The sequence below is a fragment of the Curcuma longa genome, chromosome 4 (assembly GCF_044706935.1).
Source record: "Curcuma longa cultivar G26 ecotype Majalengka, Jawa Barat chromosome 4, ITB_CL_G26_1.1, whole genome shotgun sequence".
Classification (NCBI taxonomy): Eukaryota; Viridiplantae; Streptophyta; class Magnoliopsida; order Zingiberales; family Zingiberaceae; genus Curcuma; species Curcuma longa.
The window spans coordinates 15,201,459-15,224,607 of NC_133864.1; the positions used below are offsets into that span (position 1 = coordinate 15,201,459).

Genomic DNA, 23,149 nt, shown 5'->3' on the forward strand with positions numbered 1-23,149 from the left:
TAAACGTAGTTAAGATCTTTTTGGTTTCAGGTTCTTGTTGTACAAATTTTAATATTAATACAAACCTACATGTTAAGGTTTCTTTAATTTGTGATATTTGTTTTAAGTGATGGTTTATTTAAAAGTATAGTTTTAAAATTAACAAAAATGGGATAAACCTGTATTATGATTGTGGGCGGTGTCAAGAAAGAGATAAATGTTTTTTAATATTAAAAAGAATTTTGAGAATTTATAAAAACCTATTATATTCAATTTATATTTTTTAAAAAAATGAAAAATGTAGAATAAATATTTACAATTAAATTTATTAAACAAAATTAATGATGAAACATTTTTATTTTTTATTTTTAATTCTTATATTCTGAAAACTAAAAACTGAAATTTCAAGTTTCTTCAAATTCTTCAAACAACAAACAGGCGAGAGTTGACCTGTACCGCACATGATGGATATGTTCCGATCTCCATCGCGCTCATTCAATCTTATTGCATCTCAAGCCATGAAGCTAATACACAGATCATTGGACTACATTTATGCTAACTCACCTGATCCCTACTCTTCAAAAAAGGTTTAACAATTTATATGTCCAATGGAAGTATTGGCGAACCAAGCCATACGTTGATTCGTCACAGGCTAATCCCAAGATTCCACAGGATGTATAATTTAAGCAGTAATTACAGCATACTAAATGCCCCCATTTTTTCCCAGTAGCTATAGGCGCATGCATATACATAATATTCAATTTCACCTGCTTTTCATTTTTTTTTCTGGGCTAAAGCTGTACATTACATGTTGATTTCCCCAATTATTCAATGGTTGTAGTTGCTCACAACCAACTCCACTGCTGCTGCATTCACGGATGAGAGTTGCATTAAACATTGCTAATGGAACAAGTACTTCGCTGTCTTTTAAAGCTCAGCAGTCAAAAGGCAACTTAATTGCCAGTAAGGTATTTTTCCATCCTGGATGATACTTCTGTCCCTGGATCGAGTCCCAACTGCATGAACTTTTGAAATTAGAACTCAGAACTGTGCAGCGTCCAGAGGGATGTGCAAACGACCGGCCAATCTGAAAAGGCAAAACATGGACAACTACAATCCTAAATCAAATGAAGGATGACTGAATTGATTCACATGGGGAACTTCATTGATTTCTGAAGGAGCATTAAGGCTCGATGCTGGTGTTGCATCTTCCGGTAGTCTAGACTTATATTTTAAGAGCTCCGTAGCTTGTGCCTCAATAGCATCGAGATCAATACTCTGATAGAACTCATCATCACAGAAAAGGTCACTGCCAATTTGGTCATGTGTTAAGTCTGTGGCAGAGAGCTCTAAATGTGAAATATCTTGTTGGAAGTTTTCTGTTGGTATTGAACAAGCGTTCTGGAAAGTTAGTTTCTTTTTTCTGTCTTCCAGTCTACTTGAGGTCTCTCTCAGCATGCAACTCTGTTCACTGCGATTTGTTACTAGATTACCCTGCTTAGAACCTGTATGGCAGGTTGCAGAATGTACACTGCCAGAAACATTTAAAGATTGTAGGCAATTTTGGGGAGTCTGAAGGGACGCACAAATTCCCTCCGAAGAATAGCTTCGACTTTTACTAGCTATAGAGGAAACTGAGTCAACCAAACATTTTGGTACAATCTCCATGGGTGATTGGGTCAGAAGAGAACGCCTGCAAACAAGATACTTGTGTTAGAAAGCATACAAGAATAAAGGTAGTAAAAATTACTATTGATAAAGCCAAAAATTCCTATGATTGTTACAATTAGAAAGAGGTTCGTGGGATATTTTGCTAACATGACGTTAGCGCAAGGATACTTACTGAAATTTAGAAGAACTGGCATTGCATAAAGTTCAAAGTGGAGAGCGTCTATGCAACCAACCTCAATTAGAAGAACTGGTTTTGTGGATGTTGATGTTGAAATTATTAGTAAAAGAACACTGATGTGATTCTCATATGAAAGCCATATCCAAGTATAATATATTTATGAGGCATTTAGCACCCACATTCAACCTATTTACAAGCTAAATATATAAATAATCGCCAACCTTATATTGTGAGGTTGGAATAACAATGCAAAGTAACCCAAAATCACTAGTATCTGTCCGAGTTTATAGAAAAGAAAATGCATATTGTAAAGTTGCCATAACTTCAAGAAAGTCATGAGGAAAACAACTGATGAAAGCCCAGGTCCCATCCAGAGCCAAGGTTTCCTACCAGACTAGAATTTCACCAACTCTACTAGTAGAGTGCAAAATTTTTGGTTGAATTTCACCAACTATATCACTTAAAAAGCCACAGACTAGAACCTTAATCTTACAAATTCAGCACAAAATGGTTAATTAGTTGGCTAATGTGAAAAATGTTTGACAGAAAGGAGAAGGAGCTTTGTATCAAATAGGGAAAAGGATATATTTATTTACCTATAAAAGGCAAACATGTCACCTCCATTTTCTGCCTGAGTGTTCTCTTCAGTGGGATTTATCCTGTCATCTATGAAGCTATCTTCATATTTTTCATTTTGTTCATCATCTACCTCATCTTCAGAAACTTGTGCATCCTCAGATACCCTGGGTCCAAGAGTTGAAAAGAAGTTCATTGTTACAGGCCAATTATAGTGCAATAAAAAGTAATTGTTACAGTGCACTAACAGTATAGGAAAAAAAACAGTTATTAATTTGTAAAACGGAGCACATAAAGAACATAAAAAATCTTACTCAGCTTCCTCTTCAATGAAGTTGCCAGGGCATCTTTTTGACTTCTTTTTTCTACCTACATGCAAAATAACGAGAAAATAATGAAAATTAAATACAAATTCAATAGTTGTATGATTATGCCTTTTATGTACTTGAAAGAGGCAAAAGTAGGCATGTGCAAAAAGAGAAGGAAAAAAAATGACAACAGGTGACAGATGGAAATAATGCTCGTATACTAATGGGCCATATTACCTTGGTGACAGTTGACCAACTTTGATTTAGTCAATGTAGAAAGTCCAGTGTCTTTTGGCACAGAACAATTGTATTTGTCAGCCAAATTTTGGCAAGATAACTTCTTGATTTTGTCACCATACTTGCACAGCCTTCTATACTTAGGTGCTTGAGTAACTGAGATTGCCCCAGAGCTCATTTGCCAATCATCTGTAGAGCTGTTAGTTAATATATTAGCCATAGGACTTTGCTCCGCTGTCAAAGGAGAAGCTGATGCTTTCCTTTTGCTGTTAATATCAGTTTCTTTGATATTGTGTGATTCTGTTTTACCTAAAGGATTGGCGACATTAGTAGAATTAGAAGTGAATTCATGAGGGTCTCGTTGAAATACATTGTGAGACATTGTTGAAAATGATTCCATGTGATCCCAGACTTTCTTCTGAAACATGTCAACTAGCTCATCTTCTGGTATCTTGCTAGCATGAAAAGAATTATCATCTTTACGTCTAGCAATAGGTGTCTCAGGAACAATGCCTTCCTCAATAAAATGAGTAAGTCTAGGGCTAAGTTCTATGGGAATTGGGTTTTTAACACTGTCACCAGGTGTCTCAGCAATGCCTTCTTCTGTAAGTTTAGCACATTGTGCATGAACTGGTGTCTGCAATACTAATTCCATTTTCTCATATTCTTCTTGTAAACCATCATTAGGTGAACAAGGTTCTGGATTAATTGGATCAGATGAGCACTTAGTGGCATCTTCTAGTTCTAGAACATTTTTTAAAGATAAAGAATCATGTAGCATTGTTGGTGTAGCTTCATACTTTTTCGTGATAATCTCAGATGCAACATCAATATTATCTGAAACTAAGTCTTTCTTGCTTCCTCTTTCAAGAATATCTGAAATTACAGAGTGAACATGCGGAAGGGAAGGCACATAGGGTACAGAAACATCACCTAGAGCATTTACTGATATGAAATCTCCCCCAAAAAGGTAATTATGAGGTCTACAGATGGTGACACCATGCAAATCTTTTCTTCTAGGAGTTTCACAACTTGGTTCTACATCACAAATCCCACCTTGGAGCAAATTTTTTGAGATACCAACATTATCATCACTACAATCTTTAGTGGAATCTGCAAATGGAGCAAATCATCCCAGTATTTTTACCACACAATACAGTTATCTATCAAAGAACCAAATCTTTTAGAACAAACTTAACTTCTTTATGCCATGCTATGAGTAAGTTTCATGTTATAAATATTAAAGAATCCAAAAAATTTCCAGATAAAAATAGTCACTGAAACAATACTAAACCATTAGCATACTATACTGTCAGACATCAACATGGCAAATTCCATTTCACAAATTATTTATCAGCTTTTTCATTGTTTCTTCGTTGGAGACTATTGTGATAGTGCGGCTACATTAGTTTGGCTAAAGTAATAGTTTAATCATAGATGAATCCTTGCAAAGCTCAACCACACATCAATTGCTTCTTTACCTACAGCAAAACAATAGTTCCCCACTGATATATCAATGGCATTGAATGCTACAACCACAAGTACTCTACAAAATTTATTCACATTCTAAAACATATATAAGTGCAACAAAGCATCAATCAATTTCTCTTATATCCTCAAGTAAAACCAATATGAATATTATGTCAGAATGCATATAAGCAGTAGTTTAATCTTTCGAGGATACCTTGCATAGCGTTTGGTTTAGTGAGTATGCCAGGAGCAGAATGATTTTTTATTGAGTCCTGAATATAGATTAAAAAAATTACAATTTTCAGAAAATCATACAATGAACAAGTATAAGGGAAAAATTAGTGATACCTCAATGGCCAAATCTTTCTTGGATTTGCTAAATGATAGTTCTCCCAGACTTTGCATAGTATCAATGAGCATCGCAGTTGTCTTGAACGAGTGTCTTACTGTATGTATTCTTGATGGAAAACACTGGAAGCCAGGGAAGGCAATCAGAGATGGTTTCCATGTATGAATTCCAGATGAACCAAAATATCTAGCAATCAGAGAATTCTCTTCTTTGGATATGCTGTACAGAAGGGCCGATGGATGTGAAGCATCTTCTTTTAATGTCTTCGCTCGGGGGATAAATTGCTGTATTGTCAATTCAACAAATTCCACCTCGGGCTTATAAATATGTGGAACCTATGGATAATAAGGATTCTTTGAACTCAATAACACATGGAAAATGAAATTTTAAGCAAATTATATCCCATCACTATTTCACATCTCACCATTCTAGGGCTAGCATGGAAGTTGAAGCTGTTGATTCCACCATTATGCATATGCTTCCTAACAGCATTTCCACTAGCCTGTTTATTCAAGTATCCCTTAAGCTCAGGTCCTTCACAAGCTAGAACTAGTGAATGGTGTCAAGAGAATCATTCAAGAAAAGTACATATTTGAACAAGAATGTGTATGATTATGAAATTAGGAAACAAAAAGAAATCTTTTCCCTCAAAAGTGACATTAGGAGCTCAAGAATCAAAAGAGAAAAAGGATATCCACTCTTCCATCATGCTTTCTTCCAGTTCTTCCCATGCGCTGGATCATTCTCAATGGTGAAATATTGGCATCGAAGCAAATAACAAGATCAACTTCCATAATATCTAAACCTTCTTCGCCTATTGATGTTGCAACAATTACATTGTATCCCCCGCTTCGAAATTCCTGAGGAACATTTTTGGCAAACGTTAACTAGCTATTATTATGCTTTAGAATTGTAATGGATTCTAATTGGTACCTGCCTGTAAAACAGCTTGTTGAATTTTTTGAGGTTGTCCTTTTAGTGTTTTACCTGCAGTAATTAAGTGATCGCATGAAGACCAAATCTAAAGGAAACAATTGAAAAACAAGCAGATTGATTCCAGACCAAGTTATTTAGTGAAGCATATCCATCTGAATTTGGGAAATAGTAAAGAAGCCAGCAGATTGCTATACTTCCAATGAGTTTTATAGAATTTCAAAATTCATAAGCTAACAAAGCTTTGAATGCCCTCATTAAGCTTATCTCTGAGACGGAAGATGTCTCTGTTGTTAGTCAATTTAGGACATAAATTTTTAATTAAGGTTTCAGATGCCAACAAGACCAAGCAACTGGCTTCTGTGCTGGAGATAATTTGAGACATCATTATTGCTTCTAGGCCTCCATTCTGAACATATTCTCTAGATGCATGTTTCTTGTTTGAGAAGCTGTCCAACAAATAGTTATGCCTCAACATATTGCAAATTATTAACTCAAGATTCTTGGTGATGCTCCGAAATTTCCAAGGCCGATTCACATGAGAGCTCAATCAGAAAGGTAATAATTGTAAATGGCAGGTATTTTCTCTATCTGAAATAGAATTCATAAAATTTGTCCTTTTTGTACCACCAAAATGCTAGTGCTCCGATTTGGTGTGGTAACAGTCAATGTGGAACAGCCATAATAGGCTGAACAAAATAAGTACATGATTGATAATATTAAAATGGAACAATTTCTCAACAAACACTCCAATGATTACGAGTACAGTATGCATCTGAATTACGCCAATGATTGTGGATCTCTCAAATATAGAAAAAAAACATTACAGATGCTGTGATCATTCACAAAGCAGAATTTGATACAAAAAAAATTGTAGTAGAAATCCCTCATCACATGAAAAAGGCAATTGATAATCAATGAGAACAAAGGGTGATAAAGATCAGAATGTTCCCTAGCAGGGAGGTTTACTTCTTCCTTCTCACTTAATCACTCGAGATAAGCATTATTTTGATAAAGAAAAACGTGCCTGCATTCAGAAAAATGTTCTCCTCGAACAAGATAGAACTGATCACATAAACACAACAGGTTACAGAACAGGACAACAAACCTGAGTTTTGGCCGACAAACTCAGTAGCTCTAACAAGGTCACCAAGATTGGATAAACAGTCCATTATATCCCTGGAACATCAACAGGATCGAGCTTGTATCATTATACTTGCTAGTGAAAGAACACCCAAAAGATAAATGTATACAACCAATAAACTTTATCACAGACTAAGACATTTTGAATGCTTTTTATAAATTTCTTCATATTACATATCACTGGATGTGCTTAAAGATAAAAGTTGTTTTTTTTCATAAGCAAACAAAACAAAATATTGTTGTATAGCAGCATGAGATAATTAATAAACATCAAATTAATGGAAGATTTTCCTTACCTGACACTCCCTCTGAAATTCGAGAAGATGATCACTCTTGAATTTGTTGGATCATTTTTCTCTGCATTCAGATAGAAAATTGGAATTTGATTACAAATAAATCTGGGAAAAATATGAGATGAAACAATTTTTAACTGTCTCCCCTATAAGAGGAAAAAGTTGTCATTGTGCTAGACCTAGCCCAATTCTAGTGATCAGAATGTAAAAAAAACAAAAAACAAAACAAAACAAAAAAACTCGTCAAGCAGCTGCATTGTAATAAGTGTCAACTCTAGTCTTAAGCAAGGTTCTTTGATTAATGACCCTCTATCAAACAAGCAACGAGATAAGGTTATTGAAGGTATATTAACATATAACATATTTTCAGATGTCATGGATATCTTACCCATACAAAATCCATAGAGAATATATAGTAGAGAGGACTACGCTAACAGGATAATGAAGAATGGGCTTTCCTAGCAAAGTAAATTTTCTGAAGGAAAATAACCATACAATAGCAGTCATCAAAACTTGAGCTACCAAGATACATACTGAAGTGATCCATCAAAATCTCTGTCATTTTCATTAACTTTGGATTTGGTGCACCATGGGACAAGCTCCGCTGCATCAAATGCATCACTTTGGAAATGTTTTCATTTCTGGACATCATTCGACCAAATGATCTGCCAATGCCACTTGGTGGAAATTAACAAACAAGAAATCAAACAGAAAAGAGGCAGCAAATTTAGAGGAATGGACAAGTCACAACCACAGAAGGGAATGCCACAGAAACCTCTGGCTTCTATACAGTTAACAATTAAAGTTCAAAAGGATGTGGCTTTGACCTCAAATATGATCGTAACAAGACTTTTGTGATGACTGGTAAGGCTCTAGTTACATCCCAAGTCCAATTCAGAGTGCAGACTATAAGTATGAAATATACATTTGGAGAATAGCATATTTATTTTTGTGAACTCCAGAACACTCTTTGAGAAGGAAGCAGGAGCAAAATTTCACCTTTCTCACTTTGCATTTTCATTTTAAAAATCCTCGTTTTGTGAAGAAAAAGAATCTAAAGTAATTTGACCATGAAGCCCTCTGGCAATGGTCAAGTGAGTATCAACTGAAAGTTCTTTTAAATTCAAGTGAATAATTAGAAGATAGAAGGATTAGGCTATATTATAGTCATAGAGTTGGTTAGAACACTTCATGCAACCAGCTCACTGTTTTTAAAAAGCCACCTATGCATACACCTTAATAGGAGTTGATGCACCTCACATACTCTGTGAGAAACACAAAACACTAATATATGAAGAAAAAAAGCATAAAATAAGATTGGATGATAGAATACACGAACTTTGCATGGTTTAAGGAAATTAAAAGAACAATAATTCAAAGAGAAAGACAAACTATTGATTTAACCAAATTACTGATTCAAAAGTACTGCAAATTCAAAGATGAAAATGTGGCACTTAGTTAACCAAGGTAAATTATGAAAAAGAGGGATATATGCACATACCCTTGCTTCAGTTTTTCTTCAAGCATATCACAAGCTGGTTTTATACCATGGCTTGAAAGCAACTTGAGTATGTAGTAAAGTGTAATCATAACTCCAAAATATCCTTCTACTTCTCCATATCTAGTGGGAGGAAGGCTTGTTGGTGGCGCTTGACGAAATTTATCCCTTAAATTAAGTAATACACAAGGACTCAACTGGAAATAAGCAAAAACTTGTGTATTAAAGAATATAAACAAACTAGAGACAAAATTACCAAGGGAAGAACTGTCAAGTAATTAAATTGTAAATAGCAGAATACCAAAAAAACAGGAGTAAATTTGTATTACCACTAACCATTGTTTCAAATCCCTGGAGCATATTAAATATGCCTGAGAAATAATCAGAATTCAGTTCATACTAAACTGAGTCCATTGAAGATCTTAATTGTAAATACACTCCTCTAATCCATGAATGATATAAAGATATGGGTGAGGCTCAGACCCTACAAGCTCTATGCTAATCATTCACTTCTACCTTCCTCATCCTAGATCATGGCACACAGAAATAGATTTATCTGTCATGCTTTAGCTTATTAGCATTCAGAACTACTTTCTCTTTGGTGCAAGTACTTTGAAGCAAAACAAGAGATCTTGATTACCTATTGGAAAGTTTCCAAAAAATAAAGTATGAGAGCTTAGGAGTATGGCAATATAAATATAGTTGTGGAAAAGTGCTACACATGATGTATCAATTTCTGTCCAAGACTACAGTGATTTGAACTTTCATGCTATTCTGGCATGGCTTGCACTCTAGGATCATAAACTTGCAATGTTTTAAGTTCTTATTCTGCTCATGGATTCAGCGGACAACATTGTCATAGAAGTTATTCACATAAACAGAATCAAAGAGTTGTATTCAAGCAGTTACATTTCCAAAAAACAATATATTGTCACACAAAAATTGGGCCTTTAGTTCTATCCTAAAATCCAACTAAGTACAGAAAGTGTTTCAGCCACACTTGATGCCATCTTGACAAGTTTGACATTAAACCCATTACAACTTCGCATATCCCTTTTTAGCACACCATTGCTATCTAGACATTCACATTTTCTGAGGAAGGACGAATCACTCCAAATTATTGAATGAAAATAATTGAAAGAATTTACCAACTTTCATTAAAATAACAAGGTTGTTGATATCAACTTTTTTTCCCCGTTCACATCAAGCTAAATAGAATAACAATTAATTCATAAGAATCCTCAAACTCTTCACTTCCTTGGTTAAATTTAGAAGTCAAGTGTGCTACTATCATTTTAATATGACATCACTTAAAATTTGATCCAAACTACGAAATTGAATGTGTAACAGAATAGATTGAGAAACTTTACCATTTCGAAACATGGCACTACAATGGAAAATGGCTCCACTTATTAATAAATACATGTGAAACATGTGTTTACTTTGCAAGTTCAAGCATAAAGGTAACTACATACTATTGCAACATCTCTACTTTGCATCACGCCAATGGCAGAGAGCCGGGCAAAATATGGCTGTATAACTTCCAATAGCAAATTATTGATTGCACTTGCATCCTCACTCATGGGAACCTGCTTAGCCACATATGTGTATTAGCAAATGTTAATAAATTCAATATTTTAGTAGCACCCTTGGCCATTAACTGATAGATTTCATATTTATTTCTGAAAGAGCAAAATACATAAAAACTAAAGAAACAAGATACATAGACATGTATGTGATTTGAAAGTCTACAAAATGTAAGGTTGCATGTCAAAATGATTAGAATCTTATACAATGTCTATCTTTACTCCAACAAAAAGATAGAAATTAATCCCCATTGACTGATAAATCATGTTTTACATAAATTGGTGAATTTATCCAAAGCTTCAGAATGCACAACTATTCACTTAATTCAAGAAATTAATTCCTTTCTCCCTTGAGCCTGATGTCATCTGCATGCAATCTTTCTACTGACAGGTCTCTTCCATAAATTGTGCCCCACCCATTTATCGTCACTCTTAGTGGTTGTCAGAAATCCTGCTCTACATATTTGTTTTTCCAAGTCAAGGTGTTAAAAGTACAGGTAAATGAAAAATATTATTTTGTAAATGACAAAAAACAGGAAAAACAAATTCAATACATGCCCATAAGTTGGAGGATGCATGATACATGTAAAAAGACAGCTCAAAGCTTCAAATAGGACATCAATGTTCATAGTAAATATGATCTACAAGGCTTCACCAAAATGATAATATAATACTATTAGCAAAAGCAAAAAGTATTTTGTACACAATTCATTCGCACTCAAAAAGAATGAAAATAAAATGATGAACAAACAACAAACTACTTAGAAATTTAGTACTTACCTTTATTAATTCAAGTTTCCTGTTATGCACATATGGGCTTACATCATGGTCACTCTCTTTACGGTATTCCATAGCAGAAATGTGTAAGTTATCGATGACATTTTGGATAGTCGGCTGTTTTGCTGAGCAACAAGATTAAGATAATGAAAATATGTGCATTTTGAAATTTTAACAATTAAACACTTACATCCAGGTGTTGCTGTCAATGCTAGAAGTCTTAACTGCACAGGAACTGCCATCAACTGAATAGATGAAGATAAAAAGGTTCAGGATGCAGAAAGAATGGTTAAAGCTCAAACATGATAGTCTGTCTTTCTCATACATCAATAAAAAAGGATTTTATAAGAATTCAGAATAGAGATGGATATTCTAATAATAAATGGATGTGTAACAAGCGATCATGAAACATTAAATTCAAATGATAACTGGAACAAAGTTTGACACCTCACGAACTGCTACACAGTAAGAATAGTTTCCCAAAGCCCGGTGAGCTTCATCAATCACCAAACAAACAAGTTGTTTCACCAAACATTTGCCTAACAAACATTAAAAGATAAAAGATCAGAGAACACTAAATGTTGCCAGTGATAATAGTGATATATCGGTTGCAAAGATCTAGTAACAATTGCTAATACTAAATCACAAATGTTTCTATTTTCTGACTTACTTTTGAAATCACCTTGATGTAAAAGTCTATGCAAACCACAAGTAAAACAACAATGGACACCTAAAGTATAGTGCCAACAATTAATCAAGCACTCCTAAGTTAGGGTTTGAGCAAAGAACAATTATTTTACGTCCTTAAAGTTCAAGTTGATAACAGTAAATTCTGCAAATATAAAATATAGAGTAAATGAATGTGGATGAGCATTTTTAGCGAGAAACTACTCAGAAAAGCCAGCCTATAAGCTTCCTTTATTAAAAAAAAATAGCATCTATGTCTTGCAATCATAAATTACATTACATTTGTATATGGTTCATCAAAGTTCCATACAAATTTAAACAGATCAAATATCATTTCTTTTAAATCCTACATGATCCCAAATCAACCTTCAATGAGAGAGTTGGCCCTTACTGCCCTTCCTAAAGTGAAATAAAACAATAGCAACAAATTGTACGGTCAATTTTTCATGAATTTTAAGAAATTCTAGCTAATTTTGCTGATTAGTAGTACCATAATAAAACAAAGGACTTCAAACAACTCCATTACAACCCTAAGCCAGCTTCAATAGCTTTCAATCCATCAATCTGATTGAAAATTTTATTGTCAAAGTTGAATTTAATCTTAACACAATTCTCTCTTCTAGACAATGACAAGGTCAATATTTCTATCCACTTCCACTGGATAAATATATATAATTTATATTGACTAATAAAGTCTAAGAAAATTGATGCATTTAATTTGTGAGCCACACATGTATAATTTAAATGACAGGCACAAACCTGTAGCAAGAATTAGAATTCAATGATGGATTCGTGGATAATTTTAATGCAAGAGAAAAAAAGTGTGCATAAGTATAGCATACCAAGCCTTATGCACATCTAATGGTCACATAACAAATATTCTATGGGACAATAACAAGTAAACTATTTCACTGTGGCTATTTACTTATCTAAGCTGCTTATGATAACGAATATCATCACAAAAGAATCCACCAACCTGATTGAATGTCCTTTTCAAGCACTTGCGGGGTGACAAAGAATACTCTCTTGATTTTCCATAAATTTGCTCGTTTAGCAGGGTTCGTCTGACCTGTCATATCAATTGTCCATTCCTGCAATCAGTTTGAGAATAATGTTCTCACAAATACATAAATTTTAAATAAAGCATAGCAAGTGCTGGTAACAGGATTGAAAAGATGATAGCACGATAAAGGAAACTTAAAAATCAATAAATAATGATAATACCTGGGGTATCCCAACAATATTATGGCAAGCTTCAATCTGTTGCATAACAAGAGGCCGTGAAGGGGCAGTAAATACGATTTTTCCTAAAACAAATAAATAAAATAAAGATATAACAAAAATGATAAAGAAAAACATTAAAATGCAAGAAAGAAATGCAATACAAAATAACTTATTTTTTAAGTACAAACAAGTGAAAGAAAAGAAGAAAAAAATCACATAAACCAAATGAAGTAGCTGTAGCACAACAGAATATACTAAATTCAAAGTTGGTGGTCAGCAAATCAATTGAATATTAGCATAATTCAAACAAAGGCTAACCCTTAAGGAAGAGAAATCAAACAAAGAGTGTTTAGTAGTATGCAAAATCAATTAAACATCAGAATTGATGTACAGTATGATACTGATATTGTAAGTGCAATTAAAAGGACAATTATTTCTATAAACACCGCCAACATAAAACTACCTTCATTGTCAAAAATTACATAGGCTATCTCAAAAAACTGATGAAATATTTTATGTAAACACTATAGTGCATCAAACTGGGGAAATTTTTTTATGAATTAATCAGGTAAGTTGTGCCACAAAAGATATTACCTTTAGGAAACCATCTGAAGTAGTTATACATCACAACAGCAGCAATAAGAGTTTTACCCAGCCCTGTTGGCAATACTACTAATGTGTTTGAAAATAGAGCAGTCCTTGTAATAGAAAGCTGGTAATCACGTAGAGGCACATTTACTGCATTAAACAACACAATTTAAGCAAAATAAAAGATAAGGATTAGTGTGATAAGAAATAATGCACCCTTTTAACTTCCCTTTTTTGAAAGTGCTCAGGTAAAGCTAAATGAACTGCAAAGTGATGGTATGCAGAAATATGTGGATCGTGCAATGTTCCTAGTTGAGATAGATAGAATTGTATTATGCTTATTCTATTAGAAAAAGAGAAATCACAACCATATAGATAAGGGTTCAACATAATAACTAATAACTATATTTCCCATGTGGATTAGACCTATATATTTTAGCATTCATATAATTATTAACTCAACATGAATAGATATTGATTGATGATCAACTCACTACACAAAATAGAAAAGTACTACAAATAGAAACTTAAGACTGAATAGCACACTTGCCGAAGACAATGAAGACACGACACTGATGTAGCAACTGAGAAATGATGATGCAACACTTTAAACTGAAGATATTTGTTCATCTTATGTTCCAAACAGTAAAATTAATTCCCTTCCTTATTCCACTCAAACTGAAGATACTACATGATATTTATTTTTCAAATATAGAAGAATTATGAAAAGTTACAGAGAAAAAGAGAGTGGGATATATCTACTCTTATGATATAAATGAGTAAATATAAACGAGGCATACGTACAGTTAGATTTCCTTTAGAGATGAGAAGAATAGACTAAATATAATTTTGATATTTACTCGACAACCAAGAGAATACAGGAAGCGAGAGAGTGAATAAACCATCTTTTAAAATCAACACCAACATCAGAGGAAAAGTAATGCAAAAAAAAATAAGAATAGGTTTCCAGCATCAACTGTTGAACAGGAAGAGTAATAAGAAAAAAAAACTAAAGCTTCAATAATTATACTTGGAAAGATGGAGAAGATGTAGAGAGAAGTAGAAAGAGAGCAATGACTATTCTCATCTTATATCATGCACACAGTATATCAGAAGAAAATTAATGATGAAAAAAAGAACCTAGCAATGACTCAACTTAGGACAAGAGAGAAGGCACAAATAGATCACTCATTATGCCATTGATGGCAGAAAAAATTCTTAAGTAATATAAATGCAATCCAAGTTTCCAACACTCAAGCACCCTTATAGTCCAAGGACTTGTTACACTTCATTTGTATGACCCAATTTCAAAGGTACAATTGCTACAAAACCATTTCTCTCTCTCCTTTGTGTGGATGCTTATTTAGATCACTACAATATTCATCATCATCTTGGCTAGCATGTGAGCTTCTAAGCAAGAAGACTCATTCTGAACTTTCATCTTAATGAGAATTAGATGTTACAAAGTGTACAAATTGAATGGTAAAATCACTAGGTAGACCTTCGTGGATATCAATACTGAAATTACTCCAACTCAGTTTTACTGACAGAAAATATATATGGATCCGCTACACCATGATTGTGATGGTCAAAACTGATCCTGAGTTGACACCATCAAGGTTCCTAGTCTTGGCATGAAACCAAGCAATCTTGAGGTCATTTTGTAATTAACCGATCCCAAAGTGAGTGATGGGAACCGTTTCATGAAAATTGGAAAAAAAAAAAAAAGGAAAAAGGAAATTAAGTGGCAGTGTGTCGAACTGTTTTTGTTTAAGATGATGCAAATGAATTGGTCTCTGTTGCAGCAAGACAGATTTTTGTTTTTTTTAACTGCTTTGATATGGGTGGACATACTTCCAGTCTTGTATTTCTACTTTTTATAGGTAATCAGGAAGATGACTGTCTCACAATACATATAGGATAGCCAACATTGGTGAAGCAAAATTTAAAAGAAAATATTAAAAATTTAAAAGGTGGCTCTGCAAATGTACATTTTCACATAAGCAGAGCTACTCGGTCAGATGATTAAGGTATTTTTATTATTTCCTAATTGTATTTGCAAAGAAACTTCATGTGAGATCAATTGAATGCATTTTCAAAGCATTGGCTCCTATGGAGATAATGGATCTAAGTGCTGGACTTTAGGAAAGCTATATGGCATAGTGACCTTATGAGTTTCAAACTTTACCCAAGCATCTGCTTCAATAATGTATCGAATCGCTGGCCATTAGTTCCATTTCACATTACAGAAGCACAAAAATCAACATCCAAAAGTTAGCACCTTCATACAGTACCTCTGAGAAGTTTAAATCGAACAAGTTTCAAATAGACATCCCGGAGAGAGAAGGAGCGGGAAAGAGGTAATATTAGGTGAAAAAAAATCTTATTGAAATCATCATGGCGACGATAAACACATATTTTTTTAAAAAAAAGTTTCAAGTGAGATAGAAGATGCGTGCAGCATTGCAAGCTCACCAGGATAAATCCAGGTTTTGGCGGCTTCAAGATCGATCTTGACAGAAATCCCTTCATCTTCGCCTACGAGATTCTGCTCCACCTCCTCATTCGCTTGAACACCTGACCTGTCAATCCTAGGACGCTTTGTGGCATCAGAATCCACAATGAATCGATCAAGCGTAGACTGCCTGCCCTTGCCACCACCGGGACGAAAAATAGACGGAGCTGTCATCACAACCGGGGTAGCAAAACCTTGCGCGTTCGAGATGGATACTGACGAGGAGGCGAGCTCGCAAGCATTTTCGATCTCCTGAACGGCAGCCTCCCAGTCGAATTCCTGCGGAAAAGGAACTAGCCGGGTTAGGGTTTGGAGTTACGGTTGCATAGAGGGATAGAGAAGGAGAAAGAGAAAGAGGAAGAGGAAGCTTACATCGTCGTCGTCGTCCAGAGGAAGCGTAGACGCCGCCATTGCTCTTCCTCGCTAGGGCGAGAATTCGATCGGCAACGGCGCAAAAGCTTACTCGCCGTATCCTCCAATGGCGCCGAAAAGAAGACTCCCTTATTTTAAATCGGGATACTGGAGCTCATAAAAAATAAAATAAAATAATTTTTTCCGACAAATTAAAATGATCTTTATTTTTAAAAAAATGATCACAATTGACAATTTACTATTTTTTACTGTAAAATAAATTTTAAATCAATTGACAATTTAAAAAATATATTTAAAATATGTAGATTATATATTTTTTTGAAAGGAATTTATTTCTGTTTAAGAACTTTGGCACACCTATACCCGTCCACCTGTGCGTAGGTGGACCCCACTTTTCCTGGATTCTTTCAAATTCCTTTGGACCACGCCAAGTCGAGTGCTCCGCCAGAACACGGCGCGCTACTCTTAAAGCACACGCGCCGCGATTCCGTTGGCGCCTTTCGCCCCGTTTTATTTCCTCCCTTCTCGCCGGTTACATCTCCACCCCAATCCGAATGCCACCATGTCCGCCGCTTCTCTCGCGCCGCAGGCCTCCTTCTGGTGCGCCGCATCCGCCGCGAGGGTTCCGGGAGCCGCCGCTTCGGCGTTCGTGGATGCCCCAAAGCTCGGCAGTTATGCTCCGCGATGTCTCGTCGGTTTTCGTGAATCCTCGAGGTTTTCCTCGATCGCTGCGCCGAGGAGGCTGAGGCGGAGGTCGCAGAGTTCGCGCGGAGGGAAGTTGGTCGTTTCGGCGTCTTCCAATGCTCGTAAGACTTACTCCTTGTTTGAAAAATTACTTTGTTTTGGCCACTGTTTATGCCTGCCGACTTCCTGATTTCGATGTCTTTCAAGTTTATGTTTGTGGAATGGAAAGAATGGAAAATTTGCATTCTTTTGTCAATTTGGTTATTTTTATTCAATTTCTGGTCTTAAAGGGTTTCTGAACATTTATCCTGACTCTAATTGAGTCCTTTGCTATAGTTTAGGCTAAGGCTAATTGGTGAAAAAACGGGTGGTTGCAACCAGAACTGTAATGTGCATTAGAAATTTTGATTCTTTGGAATTCGCAAGGAATATTAATTTGAATTTAGAGACAGCGTCACTATCTTCTGCTTATCTCATGATTGTTGATGCATAAGGGTGAAAAAATGATCCTCTTCATCCAAAATATGCAATCAAAGTTGAAGTTCTTACTTTTTACTGATGCCATTTCTCGTTAAAAAAATTATTTCAATTGAAATAGATTGAAAATGAATACCCAGCTTTCCTTTATTGTCTGAATGGATTGCGCCTTCATGCAATGAGATAGGACCACTGACTGATAGTATTGATAATTCTCCAAGTATTTATAGTAATGAATGCTCCATGTTGATAACTAAAGATGTGTGTTTTTTCTCCTCCGTCTCTTATATTATCTGTTTCTATTCGCTTTATTATGGAATCTTCCCATATTTCAGGTACTTCATTTCAGTTTGTCTCCTTCCTTTCTGTATATGTTTGTTTTAATTGTGAAGTCATGCCAGATATCACCACTTAAATTATTTCATTCCCAGTTTGGTGATTGGTCTGTTCGTTCCTTTGTTAAAATACAAGTTTAACACATTATGGCATATTTTACATGAAGATTTTTTGGATCATATTTTCCTCTCAAATTGGATATATTCTTCTTTGTAAGTTTGAATGTGATAGACAGTTCAGAAGATTTATCATATTTCTTACTTGTGCTCTCCCTATATCATTTTTCTTATCAGATTAACTGTCACGAGATTAGGTAAAGCTAAACTGCAAGAAGAAAATTTTTTCCTTGGCAACATCAACTGATTATCTGTCAGCTTTATGGCCCTCCCCCAAACAAATGTGATTAGCATTTTTTTTTTAAGATTTTATCAGAAAATTTTAAGGGCTTCATCGTCTTTAACAGTTATGCAGTCTATGCTTCCATCAATTTTTGGCATGTGATTTGTCTGAAAGGCAGTGTAGTTGCACACATTCATAATTATAGATCCCTAATCTTATTGAGAGAGAACAAAAATACAAATTCACTTCAGCGTGTGATAAGTCTGCTCTTCAATGGGTATACAGATTCATGCTGCAACTATTGTAATCTGTATATGATGAGGCAGAGCCTTATGCTTAAGTTAAAAAAAGGGCTTTCCTTTGATTGTCCAATTGCAAGGTTTGAGATGTTACAAACCCTACTAAAAACCTTTTTTTTTCAATGAAGCTATGTCTATGCAACTAGTTACTTGGATTACCAGTTTGGGATGTATACTGCCAGTTTCAGTCCTATGATGACTGCAAAAGATAAGACAATTACCAAAAAAAAATCTCAATTTTGGATTTATGAAACATGTACTTTTTTTTTACAAAAACACACCTGGTATTCTTTCCTTATTTTATCCATCCAATTCAAGTTTTCCTTCAATCTGATTGATTACAAACTGATATTAAAATCAGATGGCAATCTGATTCTCAAATCAATATTGTTTAGGTGAAACTGATATTCCAAAAATCTCATTTTGGGTTGATATGAATTGATAGATAAGAGTTGAAGTGAAAATGATGTCCCAAATTGTTCAAATAGGCTTTGAGGAGATTTTGAAGTGGACTGGTATAATGGGAATGGAAAAGAGGTAAAAAAAGAAAATATGGTTGCAACTCAATACAACAACAACAACAACCAAGTCTTATTCCACTAGGTGGGATCGGCATTTCCAAAAAGACATAGGAATGTAAAATGACTTGAAAAGCAAGCATAAAACTGTCAGGAAAACTCCTGAAAATGAATCTTTAACCAGCATTTATTGTTGACGAGGCAATGGTGAGATACAATATAAGCAATTAGGAATATGTTTCTGATTATTGTACTAGTTTTTGTCTGAGTATTATATCTTCTTGAAGAATCCCTACTAATTTTTGGTTCTTTGGTATTAAAAAGAAGCTCTACTAACTTTTGACATTTAAAACTCGAAGGTCATTTATATAGTCTACTAACCCATGGGTCTATAAGGTGTATCGTATCAATTTGTTTGCTTGGTTTTGGCATAGCTGAAGCAATCACTGCATCTGCCTGGGATGTCTCTGTTCTTCAAAGTGATTTGCCTGTCCTCGTTGAGTTTTGGGCTTCTTGGTGCGGACCGTGCAGGGTAGTAGCGCGCATACTGGATGAAATCGCACCGGAGTACGAAGGAAGGATCAAACTCTACAAGCTCAACACAGATTACTATCCGACAGTTGCATCTGTTCACGGCGTTGATCGCATCCCCACTGTTCTCTTGTTTAAGAAGGGTGAGAAGATCAAGAGCATCACTGGTACTCTGCCCAAGTCTTCCTATGTTGAAGCAATCGATCAATTGTTGTATCACTGAAGATGTTACTGATACGCCAAACACTGTTTCTGGAGCTATCTTTTCTCGCTTCCTGCTTGAGGTGAAACAGGAGCCCTGAATGATGTGTTTGCATATATGATTCTTATACTTACCTAACAAATGTAACACTCAAATTGGTTTGAGCCTAAAATGAGTATCATATCACAGTACATGCCTCTCAATATTTGTTGATGTACTGATGGATTTTTGTTTGTTGTTGTGGAAATACAGCTTTTTATATCAATTCAATTGGTATGAAGATTGAACTACTTTCGTTATTTATCTTTAGAATCGTGTATTCCTTGAGTGGTTAGCCCCCGGGGCATAGTTGAGTTGGTTAGTGCGGAACAATTTTATTGAAGTGGACAAGGGGCGAATCTCGGTGAAGTCAAGGTAATGCCCTCTTCCGTAGTGGTCAATTGTAGTTTTTTTATTTATCTTCTCACATATGGTTGTGCCGTGTAGGGCCGTTGGATAGCATATTCTACTTTTTATTGAAGTGTATTCCTTGAGTGGTTAGTGTTAGGGTTACAAATGAATCCAATGTTTGTGAACAAATTTAGTATTCGATTTGATAAGAATTTATTTATGTTCGTTATATATATAGAAAATTGATCAGCCGCGCACCTTCCCTACGCGATCCCGTCCGCACCTTCTCCTACCCACGCCCACTGCCGCCGCGATTTCATCGCCGTCCGGCCATCTCCGGCCGCCGGATCGGACCCAATCGACGCGCCACTGGCCGGCGCGTCGACCGGCGTCGGTCCGGCGGCCGGAGATGGCCGGACGGCGGCGAATTTGGCCGGAAACCGAGACTACAGTGACTGGCGCCGTTTCCGGCCAAATCGCGGCCGGAATCCGGCCAAATTCCGGCCGGAGACCGGCCGGGGAAGGACCGCCCGGCGCCGGCGGTCCTTCCCCGGCCGGTCTCCGGCCGGAATTTGGCCGGATTCCGACCGCGATTTGGCCGGAAACGGCGCCAGTCACTGTGGTCTCGGTTTCCGGCCAAATTCGCCGCCGTCCGGCCATCTCCGGCCGCCGGACCGACGCCGGTCGACGCGCCGACGAGTGGCGCGTCGATCGGGCCTGGTCCGGCGGCCGGAGATGGCCGGACGGCGATGAAATCGCGGCGGCAGTGGCTGTGGGTGGCAGAGCTGCGGATTCCGGCCGAATTCGCGGCCGTCCGGTCACCGGAGGCCGCCGGACCGACGCCGGTCGATGCGCCGGCGAGTGGTGCGTCGATCGGGCCCGGTCCGGTCGCCGGAGGTGGCCGGACGGCGGAACGGCAGCGGCGGCAGTGGGCGTGGGTCGGCTGTCGCGCACGGTTCGCGGACGGGGATTCGCGCAGTAGATCACTTCTCTATATATATATATATATCTATATATATATATATATATATACAATTCTGATCTACCGCGCGACTTCTATGCGCGAACGCTGCGCGATTCCGACCTGGCATCCGCGTGGTTCCGCGCGGCGTGGCTGCCAGCGTGGCGAAGCGAGAACAGCAAAAATTTCGTCCGAAATTTATTCGCGAAATTTCTTCGCGCCGAGCTCGTCCCGCTCTGACCTCAAAGTCCCGCTCCCTGCTCTAATCTCGTCTCTCTCTCGCCGCTTTGCTCGCTCTCTCTCTGCCATCGCGTCCGCGCTCTCCTCGCCGTCCGCGCTCTCGTCGGCGTCTTGAACGAGTCCGGCCATCGCGTCCGCGCTCTCCTCGTCGTCCGCGCTCTCGTCGGCGTCTTGAACGAGTCCGGCCATCGCGATGGGGGTTTCCTCGCCGTCCGCGCTCTCCTCGGCGTCTTGAACGAGTCCGGCCATCGCGTCTGCGCTCTCCTCGCCGTCTTGCACGAGTCCGGCCATCTTGAACGAGTCCGACCGTCCGCGCTCTCTTCGCCGTCGTCGCTGCTGTGCTCAAAGGGCTCTGCTCAGAGCCCTCCTCGTCGTCGTTGCTGCTGCGCTCAGAGGGCTCTCTTCTTCTCGTCATATTGAACGAAGTAGCGGCACTTCCGGATTGCTGATTATGATCGGATTGGACTACGGAACTTCTCCCTCGCTGGGATGAAAAAGGGCTATCACACTATGGAGTGGGAAGATGGGCATGATGATCATGCAGACGAGCTTGGCGGTGAGCAGGCTGAGGGAGCACCAGCTTTGCCAGCAGGAGCACCAGCTTTGCCAGCCCCTGATGCCTCTGACGACGATGACTTCCCGGAGGATCGAGATGATTACTTGGAGGCGGCTATTGAGTCCCTTGACACTCGGATCGAGGAGCTACGTCTTGAGGTTACCAGTCGTCTCGACTCCATTGATGGATCCGTTGCCTTTTTGAGTGGGATGCTTCAGTCGTGGATGTCAGGTCATCCTCCTCCACCACCTTCTGCTTTCGATGGGCCGTCTGTCAGCCGTGCTCCTCACAATATGGACCTTGATTAGATTCTCATCCTTTAGTCTTGTATTTTGTGTGCTGTATTTTACAATCTAGGCGGATATTTACAATGACTGCTAAGTGTTTAATTTGTCACCTTTGAGTACTTAAAGTAAAAGCCAAGGGAATGCTTTTTTTTGTTTTATCACAATTTCAAATATGTGTTTATTTGTTGCTTGTGTGTTTGTATATTGTCTCTATGCTTCTCTGTCATAATGTTTTATCATAATTTTGAAAAAACTGGGATATGGTGCAGCAAAACTCTCATATCACTCGACTGATTAAATATACAGTCGACTGATACGTTTGTTTTTAAGCCATTTTAGATATCCAGTCGATTGATATTCAAGCTAGTCGAATGATTTTAAGAATCAACTCGACTGATTCTTCAAAACAGTCGACTGATTTAATTTCGAAAGCAATCAGATTTGATTTGACTCGACTGATGCTTCAAAATAGTCGACTGATTTATTTTCGGAAACCAACAGCAATGATTTGACTCGACTGATCCTTAAAAACAGTCGACTGATTATGAATCGACTCGACTGGTCCCTTAAATCAGTCGACTGATTTATTTTCCAAAGCAAACAGCATTGTTTTGACTCGCCTGATCCTTTAAATGTGTCGACTGGTGATGAATCGACTCGACTGATTGTTTAAATCAGTCGACTGATTCATAAGTTGAAGCAAATGTGACTTTGCTTGAAATGCACGTCTTCGACAAAGTTCAATACGTAACAATAAAAGTTAACACGAAGCTAAAATACAAAATATACGAATTAAGGACATTGAGACAAACTAACAAAGTTTATCAAATAGAATAACTCAAATCTGATTTCAACTTCAATACACCATTTATAATAACTTAAATAAAACAAGTTACATTGATACCACACGTACAACTGAAATACACTTTGATAACAACTTAGAAT

The 23,149-nt window shown here is 37.1% G+C and overlaps 2 protein-coding genes across 2 annotated transcripts; one reads left to right on the forward strand and one right to left on the reverse strand.

Moving 5' to 3' along the window:
* Positions 1-1,089: 1,089 nt before the first annotated feature.
* On the reverse strand, positions 1,090-16,423 carry LOC141827947 (DEAD-box ATP-dependent RNA helicase FANCM). The gene is made up of 22 exons (XM_074715295.1): positions 16,385-16,423; positions 15,973-16,291; positions 13,504-13,647; positions 12,910-12,992; positions 12,662-12,776; positions 11,446-11,537; positions 11,189-11,243; positions 11,002-11,123; positions 10,111-10,224; positions 8,639-8,832; positions 7,672-7,802; positions 7,141-7,201; positions 6,810-6,880; positions 5,706-5,755; positions 5,463-5,628; positions 5,193-5,320; positions 4,768-5,103; positions 4,634-4,691; positions 2,950-4,062; positions 2,719-2,773; positions 2,425-2,571; positions 1,090-1,672 (listed from the first exon to the last, which is right to left on the reverse strand). Exons 1-22 carry the CDS (start codon positions 16,421-16,423, stop codon positions 1,090-1,092), a joined length of 4,176 nt encoding a protein of 1,391 aa, XP_074571396.1.
* Positions 16,424-16,942: 519 nt separating this feature from the next.
* On the forward strand, positions 16,943-20,053 carry LOC141828347 (uncharacterized). Its single transcript, XM_074715765.1, has 2 exons — positions 16,943-17,190; positions 19,472-20,053. The coding sequence occupies exons 1-2, from the start codon at positions 16,947-16,949 to the stop codon at positions 19,789-19,791; spliced, it is 564 nt and encodes a 187-aa protein (XP_074571866.1). The 5' UTR covers positions 16,943-16,946; the 3' UTR covers positions 19,792-20,053.
* The last annotated feature ends 3,096 nt before the right edge of the window (positions 20,054-23,149 follow it).